At 34.9% G+C, this 11,769-nt stretch overlaps 1 protein-coding gene and 1 pseudogene across 2 annotated transcripts; one reads left to right on the top strand and one right to left on the bottom strand.

The window, feature by feature from the left end:
• Positions 1-388: 388 nt before the first annotated feature.
• Positions 389-3,649, bottom strand: LOC143543875 (pyruvate decarboxylase 2-like; annotated as a pseudogene). The gene is made up of 6 exons (XR_013137161.1): positions 3,081-3,649; positions 1,858-2,010; positions 1,116-1,766; positions 918-1,035; positions 641-829; positions 389-559 (listed from the first exon to the last, which is right to left on the bottom strand). The product of XR_013137161.1 is annotated as a pyruvate decarboxylase 2-like (transcript).
• A 4,180-nt stretch (positions 3,650-7,829) lies between these two features.
• On the top strand, positions 7,830-9,160 carry LOC143543874 (uncharacterized). Its single transcript, XM_077036095.1, has one exon. The coding sequence runs from the start codon at positions 8,227-8,229 to the stop codon at positions 9,007-9,009; it is 783 nt and encodes a 260-aa protein (XP_076892210.1). The 5' UTR covers positions 7,830-8,226; the 3' UTR covers positions 9,010-9,160.
• The last annotated feature ends 2,609 nt before the right edge of the window (positions 9,161-11,769 follow it).

The following is an 11,769-nucleotide window of genomic DNA, read 5'->3' as shown; positions in this document are numbered from 1 at the left end:
CATTGTATACACAATGTTAACATCCAAAACGTCACCCAAAATGTTGAGGAGGGCGGTGTTTTAGAGCATTTAAACCTTAAATGGCCACCAAAATACTTACGCATGGTCTTATAACATTTCAAATGATTTGGTTATAGGTTAATCATAATCATATACCTTTTACTTTTTAAATTATCAAACCTTTGTCATATTTGTATTGGATGTTAGTACAAACATGTGGAATTTTAACTAAAGTTGAATCTCCCGTTTATTGAATAAATAACAAATATATAAACAAGCACATTATAATTTGAAAAAACCCGCACTGCTAGCTTTTATTATAATATGAATGAAAGATACTTATTTAAAAACTAAAACAGTAGAATATCATAGGCATAACTCAAAACTTTTATTGAGGGTTCGGAGGACGGCTATTAGCAGCTGAAACTCTGGAACCCCACTCGAGCAACTCTTTGCTCGTGTCATCCTTGTGAGCAACCACTTCAATGAAACAGAAACAATACTTCTTATCTCCGGTTGCAGTCTCTATTGCTACAATAAGATCTTCTTCACAAACCACCTTCAAAATCGCAACAACTTAATGGTTAACAATTATGAACTAGTGATATTTATAAATAAACAAGTTAAATAACTGTTTTACCTTAGTAGTCCAACATTTGCCCTCACCGTTGTGGATCGCATCAACCAATCCCGTGTAGTCCCAGTTCTTGATCACATAGTAAGGCCCATCATGGATTTCAACTTCAATGGTGTAACCGCCGTTGTTGATCAGGAAGATGATTGAATTCTGTCCACATCACAGCATTGTGGGCACATCTTGGGCCGTAACCTATAATATTATCAATCGATAAAAACGAGTCAGTTTTATAAAATCTTGACTTAGATCAACAAGATTATGGTTAAGTTGTTTTGTGTACTTGAAAACTGCCATCACCAATGCAAGCTATCACCCTCTTATCAGTAGCAGCCTGTGCATACCCAAGAGTAGCACCAACAGACCACCCTATCGAACCGTATTGCATCTGGAATTCATACCTACAATAACCGTTTTCAAATATCAAAACGTTTATCTGTAACATAACTTAAAAATAATAACAGTAATGATTAATACTTACCCACATCCTTTTGGTAGTTTTAGTTTCTGGCAATTGTACCAGGAGTCACCTGTTTCAGCAATCACAGCAGTGTCACTAGACAACATCTTTTGGATGTGTTCAAACAGAACATTAACCCTTAACGGCTCTCTAGGAGCCGATTTCAGAGGATGCCCTTCGGGAACAAAGATCCTATGATAGTTTTCATAAGCAGTGGTGTTTTTCTTAAGCTTTTTGGCTAAAGCTTGCAAGAAATCCTTCATCAGAACGCAACCAAAAGTCAGTCCATTTCCAACTATGACGCGATCGGGGTGAACAATAAGCGCTTTCTCCTTTTTGAGAAGGAGAGAGTAACCAACAGAGCTGTAATCATTGAATATAGGACCAACAAAGATATAAGCATCCGCTGATTCAACAATTTCAGCGCAAAATGCTGTGCTTACAGCACCCCAGTATGTCCCAATGAAGTGAGGATGGTGCTCGGGTACTAGCCCTTTTCCTGCTGGTGTAACCGCAAGAGCGTAACCAGAAGCATCTGCCAATTCAACAAACGCGTCGCTTGCGCAGGAAACACGCAGTTTCGGTCCACCAACCATTACAGGCTTGACTGCTTTGTTCAAAAAGTCTGCTGCAGCCTCAACAGCTGCTTCCAAACCCATCTGATTACTCAGCCTACATAAACAAACAAACAAACCTCATAAGCTCAAAGCATGTATAAATGTATAATAAATCACACACATAACGTAACATATATATTACATACTTCGGAGCTAAAGAAAATGGAACTGGTTCTCGGCTAAACGTAGGATGAGGAATTGCAGCCAAATTACAGGCTATGCTGATGTAAACAGGCTTGCTCTCTTTCAGAGCAGTCATCGATCAGTTCATGTGCATCTTCCAAGTTATTCACCACAGCCTGCATTAATAAAAACTTAACAAGTTAAGCTAGATAATATCAATGCAGTATTACTGTGATTAGGTCCATACTATGCACACCTAGAAATCTGTCTAGCATCAAATATTTAGTGAACTTTACATTATTTAACAGAAACTGCTAATCAATATTGAAAAGGACTTTTAAATATTATATATTATTATGTGTGTGTGTGTGTGTATATATATATATATATGTGGTGGTGATGTTAAATGTTTTTTTCTCTAAATATGAAAATAACTAGTTTTTCTTATCCCAAGCGTTGCGCTAAGCAACTGGTAAAATTACAACGTTGGTAAAACCCGAGCGCTACGACACAGTTGGTAAAATTTGAGTGTTGAAACCCAAAAAATTAATTATGTCAAGTTAACATATAAAAAAACAAAATATTTAAAATGATGTTTATTTGGTTGGCAAACCCGAGTAGTGGTAAAATCCATGTTGTCGGTCTCGGGCATTGAGGCGGTAACTCAACATGAATTCGGTCGATTTCGATTACTTTCATAATTATGGTACTAGAGCTAAGTAATGAATATATATATATATATATATATATATATATATATATATATATATATTGAGGTGGACCACTGACCCGGGGAAGGGGTCAGTCGGTAAACTTGCATGTTGGTATACATGTCTGATGAGGCGGTGAGTCTACGCTAATTCGAAAATATAACAAAACAAAAAAATGACATTGGTTTCCATTACATTTGTTTTGGTAACAAAACAAAACAAAACAAAACAAAAACAAAAAATATATATATAAAAAAATCATTGACTAATACGGTGCTGCCAAGTGGTCCAATAGGACACTTGGGGCACCAAAGTTGTTATTTATACATAGTAATGATAATAATGTTTTTTGTTTCAGTTCCGGTATCAAAACAAACGTAAACATAACCAATAACGGAGTAACATAACAAGCATAACCGACACCAAAGGAATTCGTAACCGCAACAGTCTTGTGTATAAAACATACCAACTAAATGCACGTTAATGAACATACAAAACTAGTTTAATTAAACATTCATATATATATACATACGTACCTGATAGCAAGTTATCGTCTGAAAGCAACGAAGCTCCTGACTAAAATCCGGCAATCCAATCGTATGATTGAGAACTCTATTAGTCCCATAATCATTCGAATTCGGTCCACCAACAATACACACAACCGGCATTGAGCACACTAAGTCCACCAACAGTGAACGTAACAACACATGCACCAACGCCACGAGACCTAGCGTAACCGTCTGCAGCGTATCCGGCATTGAGCTCGTTGCAACAGCCAATGAGGTTAAGACCTGGCTCAACAATGAGATGATCAAGCAAAGTCAGGTTAAAGTCACCGGGAACTGAAAACACGTCGGACACGCCGATCTCGACGAGACGGCGTGCCAGGTGGCGGCCGAGTGTACCGACGGTGCCGTTGGGCATGGTGACGTCAGAAGCAACGATTTTGGTCTCCATAATATTATTATTTTTTGACTTGGGAGTGAAAATTCAGTGCGGAAAATTGAGAGTTATGGAAATGTATTTATAGTGGGAGTGTTTTGCGTGTGGGAGGGGATAAACTAGTTTTGGAATGTTCGAAAATGGGGAAGTTATTAAATTATCGGTATATTCATAAACATATACTTTGATTTTGTTTAACAAAATTAGACAGCCTCTCTAACTTGAGACAAAAGTCGGAGATTTTTAAAATAATTATAATAAAATAGTGAAATTATTCAATGTTAAAATTTAAGTGGATAATGAGTAATGACATGAGAGTGATGATTAAAACTTGAAATCATAGTGATGAGTTTCACACGGAAATTGAAGGTAAATTTTACCTTTAAACGTTTTTCAAATAAAATAACATAAGTGATAAAAGAAATAGTAGAGCATTAATAAAAATATAAACGTTTTTCACACGAGTTCTTGAAATTTTATTTTTACTTTTTAAAATTAACCTTTTTTTATTTTCAGAATCTAGTCATAAAACTTATTACAGCTAATATATATATTTTTTTAGTTTTCAAATGATTAAAGAAATTCTTTAAATTTTGGATACATGAGCATCCCTGATAAGGACTACGATAAACACAAAAAAACATGCATAGTCATGGCACGTCATAAAAACATCATTTTTTTAAAACGCTCATAACCCACCCAATAAAAAAATTTAAAAACACTAAAAAACATTATCACATCATTACCACCTTTTAGGCTTTTACACCAAATGCCCACCACCTGCAAAAGGGTCAATGTCCATCTCATTTTTAAAAATGTGTTCAAAAAATTTTGTCCGCAATAAGAAAAAACTAATGACGAGTAAAAACACCAAAAAAAACAACCCTTAAAATGCCTTATTGTGTATGCTCTAAGATTTTGCATATTCTCAAAAGACACGTTATAGCTAAAATTATTACAGCTAAAATACTTTTTGTATTTTTTTTTCAAGTAGTCAAATGTTTTTAAAAATTCTATAAATTTGGGATATAAGGCTAAACGTAGTGGGCAAGAAAAGGGGCAATTTTGGGGCGATTTTTTGGAGGAACACCGCCCCCCCCCCCCCCCCCCCCGGCGATAATTGGGCGAAAAGTGTGACATTCGTCAAATTTGAGTCTCGAGTTATATTCGTATTATAAACTTTTATTTTGTAAAACCGCTCAATACTTTTAAAACCTTATTTAATTATTGTATAATATTACTATATATCTCGATCATCAATAAATCGATATTTGTCATATTATAGAGTCGTCAAGAAAAACATAAGTGGTTCAAACTAATTGTCGTTAAGTTGTTATAAGCTTTTAAAAACCTTTAAACTCGTTTTAAACATTCATGAAAACTTGAGGGATCTCTTGTGTAAATATGTACATATATAACCCAAACAAAACCCTAACCCTACCATATTAAACTCCCCACCCCATCTCTTTCTCTCTGGGTTCCGGCCGCCGCCGCCGCCACTCCGGCCGGCGCCATTTCCGGCGAGCACCACTACCTCCAACACACACACACACACAACACAAGCCGCCACCCCTTTCATCTCTTCCATTTTCCGGCGACCGGAATAGCTCCGGCGACACCTCCGACGACCACCACCGAGCTCCGACACCACCCTCTCTTTCCCCCTGTACCTCCGACGCACCACCACCACCCTCTCGCGCTTCCGGCAGCCCCTTCTTCCTCTTCGGTTTCGTTTTCCGGCGACCGGAAAACCGGCCTCCGTGCTTTCTCCCCCCTATCATCTCTATCTCCGTCTCTCTCCCTCTCTCTATCTCCGTCGATCTCTCTCTCTGTGTTTATCTCCCTCTCCGACTCTCTCTCCCTCCGTTTCTCTTTCTCTCCCTTGTCACTGCCCTCGTCTCCGGCGGTTTTAGCTCGGGTTCTTCCCGGGGTAGAGCCACGAGTATATACACGTTTTATAGGTAAAGTAATTTCGGGTTTTAGTGTTATTAATTTTCATACATCGATTATCGGATTTAAATTGTTAATAACTGGTTTGGTTGTATCGGTTTTAGTTTTGGTTAAATACTTTTAAACGAGTTGGGCGTGTATAGATTGTTTTGATTTGGGTAAAAGACGAACAACCGGGTAATAGATATATTATGTTCTTATGGGTTTAATTATTTTGATTCGGTTGGTTTGTACAAAAGTTGTTGAACTAGAGGTCACAGATTCGGGTCTCATCCTAAACCGGTTTTAGCATTATTTTTATACTTGACAAATTGTTGTTACTATTAGTACAAATATTACTACATAAAATAATAATAATAATAATAATAATAATAATTATTATTATGTTAAACTTACTATATATGTATTCATTTTTAATATTAATATTATTAGTATCATTATTCTTATAATTATTAAAGTTATTATTATTAATAAAATATCATATTATTATTATTTAGTAAAATTATATTTTTATTATTTATTATTAACAATTTTTGTATTTATTTTATGAATTCGTTTAGAAATCAATCCGACATTGAGTATAGTATCATTATTTACTATCAATATTATTTGTTATTATTATTATTATGTTTATCAACAACACTAAATAAAAAAACAAGATTTCTATTCTTTAAATATTATTATTAGTTTTATACTATATTAGTATTATTAATAATAATTATTGTTATTATTATTATCATCATTATCTTATACATATATATATATATATATATATACATATCTAACATATATTTTTAGAATTATTATTATCATTACTATCATTATCATTAATAATATTATTATAAGCTATATTATCAATTCATTTTATGAAAACCGAACCCTTGATTTAAAACCCGTCTTGTCTCTTTTAATATTGGTTTAGCTATTTAAAATCCCAATAAAATAATATTATTTTTATTCTAATTATTAATTATGTACGAGTCCCTAATCATTAACAAATTAACCGGTAATCCGATTTATAACCGAACCTCATCGTGCATGTTTCAAATATAGTTTCATTATGGTTTCAAGTTCATTAATGTATATTACATTATTTATTTTAGCTAAGGTGTTTATCGTTTCAAGTTGGATCTGTTCGTTTACCATTCGAGCTTCATTTATTTATCTATTTATTTCTCGGTTCATCAATCGAGGTAAGTACTTTCATACCCCTTTTCCATCTTTCGTTTTGGGGTGACATTTCATACTTATCAAACTAAATGCTTCAATTACTTGAATCTTTAAACCCACAAACGTGATTGTATACTTTACTTGAATAATTGCTTGATTTGGTGTTCTATGCTTACATGCTATGTGCCTATGTGTTTATCGCTTTCAGTCATGAGGAAGTCTATAAATCCGTGATCTATATGGTATTCTCTTATAGCACGGTGTCGTTAACGTAATGCAATTAACGATATTCTATTAAATCCTAGACTACTTGGCAACCCCTTGTAGCTAGGTGGCGCTAACGTAATTCTATTAGCGATTGTCAATTTATCCAAGTTGTTGCTTTTATTTATCGTTTCGTATACAAGTTTTGTGGCTTTTTATTACTATATACTTATATGCTCAAACTTATGAATTGCTCACCAACCTTTGTGTTGACAAACTTTATTTTATGAAATGTTACAGGTTTGACTTTTGTTGACTCGAGTGCTTGACAGAAAACGTTACCAAGACTATCAGGGTATTAGTAAAACGAACAATATGAATGCAATTTGTTTATATGAACGAGATGTGTTGTTATTGATTTGTTGAAATACAATGAGTTAAATAAATATTGTCACTTTAAATAGTGTCTTGTGTATTTGTCCAATCACGTTGCACCTCGGCATGTTCCGCCGCCTTTGGTCGGGGTGTTACAAAAAGGGGCGGGATATATTTGTCGCCTACGAAGATGGAAAGAAAATAATATAATAATAATGCCGTTGGGTAACGGCTATATATAAAAAAAATTTAATTTAAAAACTTAATATATATATCAAACTTTATCTAACCATTTTCACCTTATCATACACAAACACAAACATAAAAATACCAATCATTTTTATTATTTTCATACTTCTTCAAACTCAATGAGTTCCCCGGATTCCACGAACATTTTGGATCAATTAATAAACGAGAGTCGAAGAATTCATCAGATTCACCGACAAGTGGCGGAAGAGAATTTAAAGGTCACGAACGCGGTTCGGGCCGTCGTCAATAACATGGTGTCCGGCTCTGCTCCATCTACGGCACCACGTAGACGGCCATATATCCTCCGGGATCGTACGCAAGCGAACGCTCGTTTGATGAACGACTACTTTGACCAAACACCTACATTTAACGACGCTATGTTTTAACGTCGTTTTCGGATGTCCAAGCGTTTTTTTTTGCGCATCGTTGGAGATATGGAGCGGGAGTATGAGTATTTTCAACAGAAACCCGATGCAAGAGGATATTTAGGATTCTCCGCCATCCAAAAGTGTACTTCGGCTATACGCATCCTCGCATACGGCAACACGACCGATATCAATGACGAGTATTTAAAGATGGCTGAGAAAACAACGAGAGACGCGTTGGAGAATTTTTGCATCGGTAATATTTAAATTGTTTGTATTAACTATTGGTTTTAATATAAATATTGTTTAATAATTTATTTGTATAGGGATAATACAATTATACTCTCGTCGTTATCTGAGGATTCCTACTTCAAACGACCTGACTCGCATATATGATATACACGAAAGCAAACATTCTTTTCCAGGCATGATCGGGAGTATAGATTGCATGCATTGGGAGTGGGCCAACTGTCCAACCGCATGGCGAGGTCAATACACTCGTGGTGACCATGGAGTGCCAACGGTTAGTCTTCAAGCCATTTGTTCACACGACCTATGGATTTGGTCAGCCTTTTTCGGCTCAATCGGGTCCAACAACGATATAAACGTTCTCAACGCGTCACCCGTGTTAGAGTATTACATCAGCCGTAGCATACCGGTCTTACCGTTTTATGCCAACGATACCTTCTATCGTCACGGATACTATTTGGGAGATGGGATATATCCAGAGTACTCGATCATCGTCAAGACGTTTCAAGACCCTATCGAAGAAAAAATAGATTATTTTAAGAAGAAGCAAGAGTCCGCGAGAAAGGATATCGAGAGGTGTTTCGGGGTTCTAAAAAAACGTTGGCATTATGTGAAAAACCCTTGTCGTGTATGGACGTTGGCAAAAATGAGCGATGCCATGTATACGTGTATCATATTGCATAATATGATTTTAGAAGACGAGGGAAAAACAATATGTCAACACTATATACCAGGAAGTGTTCCAGAACAGTACCCTGAACCAACCCAAGACCAACGAACGTATAACATTCACCGGCTCACATCAAGTGATATACATAACCAACTGAAAGCGGATTTGGTTCAACACGTGTGGGATAATCGTCCCGTTGAGGAGGACGAAGACGAGTACGATGACGAAGACGAAGACGAGGAGGAGGACAATGACGACGACGGGGACGAAGACGAAGATGAAGACGAATAGATTAGTTTTTTTATGTATATTTTTATTTCGGTGTGTTTTTTTTATTATAATTTATTTTTATTATTCGTGTATTTTTTTTAGTTTATGTATTTTTTTGTATTTATTTTTTAATTTTAATACATTTTTATTTAATTATTTAAATAAATTAGTTTTTATTTAATTAGTTTAGTTATAAAAAGAAAATAATAAAAAAACACACTGTGGACCCAACTTGTAGCCCCTACACCATTATACCCCAAAAACAAATTTCCACTCCATGCTGACTGGGCGCCACGTGTCACAATTCGCCCCCAATTGTAGTCCATCCACTACACATAGCCTAAGGTTTTGCATATTCTCACAAAGTCACAAGAGACGATATAGCTAAAATTATATATCTTTTAAAATGTGTTTATAAAAACAATTTTTTTCAACTAAATATCTTTAATTAAAACAACGTAAGATAGGTAGGTGTTGCATATCATTCGGGTAACAAAATTTTACATAGGTGTAGTCGTGTAGACATGTAGTTTATCACTTTCGAGTATAACTAATGGTATTCGCCGCAATGCATTTGGTTCACGAATGGTGCCACCAGAGCCATAACAACTAATCCCATTGATGACATCTCTCTGACTCTCCTTCCCACAAGCATTCACGATTCATTCTTTTCTTGGTGGAGACTGGAGAGTGACCCGAATTCAGAATTGGATTTCCAATTCCAGGCCCAAGTGAATCTCGGCCCAGATTTGAGAAACCATTTTGATAAGGGTCTGGGTCTGTCCAATAGATTTAATTTTCCTAGGCCGAAACGAAATCATAGCCCAATGCCCCAATATATTACTATCGTCAACTCACCGCTACAACTAAAGGAGTTTGAGACAATGAACCGGTAATTTCGGCTTGATTGCAATATATGCCTCATATCAGGTGCCAGGTGGGTACATGAGTATTCAATGCTTGTTAGTTTGTTAAAAGTTATTCTTTAGAAGTTATTCTTTAGAATCTCCAAGTACATTTCTTACAGTTTTAATTTTTATATAACTTTCGTACCCAACAAAATTAAAGATATAAAAACTAAAAGAATTACTGAAGTCATCAAAGGAAACATGTACGGACGTGTGTATGTTTCTGGTAATTGGATTGGATATTCATACCTATGTAATGTTTTAAAACTAATCTAGCACCAAAATGTTGGTCCTGAATATTTCGAGTTTCAGATTTAACGGTCTAAATGAGGATCGTTTGCCACCCTAAATGAACTAATTAACGTCACATTCATTTTTTTTAAATAATAATTAAGACATTGAAGTCTTGGAGTAAGATTTGAAGAATCTTTGTGATCACCGTACCCTATTCTATGAAAGAAGGGGGTTTGTTTTTCAAACGAACTGTTTGTTTTATATTATCAAGTTGGGGACAGCATTATATTTTTTTGGGCTATGTTTTTTTGTCCTTTCCCAATAACGTAATCCAGTTTTATGGGACATTTAATTATTAAAGACTTTTGGTTTAGAGAGAGAGTGATTAATCGGTTTGGACTAATAAAGTTTCGTTATTTACTACAAAAAGTGGTCGTCTTTGGAATCAAATACGAGGACATTGTATTTTTCTAGAACCAATGACTTTGCATTTACGTTTACATAATTTGCTCAACAATGATAATAGATAATTAGGGACCGTAATAAGTCGAGTTTGGGATGGGTTTCGCTACTCACGTTTACATAATTTGCGATCAATACTATCATAATCAACATCAAATTACGATAATTAGAACTAATATACATATAGGGGAGGGTTGACCTAAAAACAAGTAGTTTTCTAGGAAGACTAAGAATAAATCATAGCCATTGAATCATATTAATCAATAGTTGAGATTTAAAATTACCAAAAACCGTCATAGTTTCCTAGAATTACTCTTTTATCATTGTAACCGACATATTTTACTAGAATTATTCTTTCACCATAGGTTTTAATGCTAAATGTCAAAATTCTATTGGTTCTTACCATTCCTAGGAAACTACTTCTTTTTATTTGAACCATTTTCTATATATTTGTGGGTATGTAATAATATCAACAATCAAGTGACGAATGCGATTTTTCATGAGTAGGGGTTGAGGAACTATCGGATCAAAACAATGCGTAGAACAAATAATATTAACATAATGACCTAAAATGTTAAAACTGACACAATTTCACGCAACAAATAATTCGTCTTCCTTTGAAGGGCGCATATCAATTTTCGGATCAATTCTTGAATATTTGATGTAACTTAAAGATTTCGTAATTCTACATCAACCAATAACCAAAGGACAAATTCTCAATGTACATATTCTCGAATGTGTGATGTAACTTAAAGATTTCGTTGTAATGGAATCATTTTTTAAATGCGTAAACCAATAACCAAAAGACAAGTTTTTCAATGTACATATTCTTTAGTTTTTAACTTTAACCGTTTGTTTGAAAAGTATTTCTTTTTGTGAAACTTGATGAAAAAAATGGTTTGAAATGCTTATTTCTACAGTTTGTGATATTATGGATTTGGATTGAAGTTGTATAAAAGTTTATTCTTCTTTTTTTAATCTTTAATCGCAGCTTAATTATAAAGCTGCATCAACATATTGTTTGGAGAATCCCTGCTTGTATACTAGTGGTAAGAGACTTGGGTTCTCTAGTGAGACCCACGTTCGATCCCCACTTTTGTCACTTTTAGTGGATTATGACAATGAATTATTTGAGCTAAGTCTTGCGAGGTTGTCAACTCGAATCCCGAGCCCACCC

This window comes from Bidens hawaiensis, unplaced genomic scaffold (genome assembly GCF_021521415.1).
Source record: "Bidens hawaiensis isolate Kalapana, Puna unplaced genomic scaffold, B.hawaiensis_p1.1 tig00013347_1, whole genome shotgun sequence".
Taxonomy (NCBI): Eukaryota; Viridiplantae; Streptophyta; class Magnoliopsida; order Asterales; family Asteraceae; genus Bidens; species Bidens hawaiensis.
Note: the sequence above shows the minus strand (reverse complement) of the source record. Positions and strands in the feature narration are given on the sequence as shown.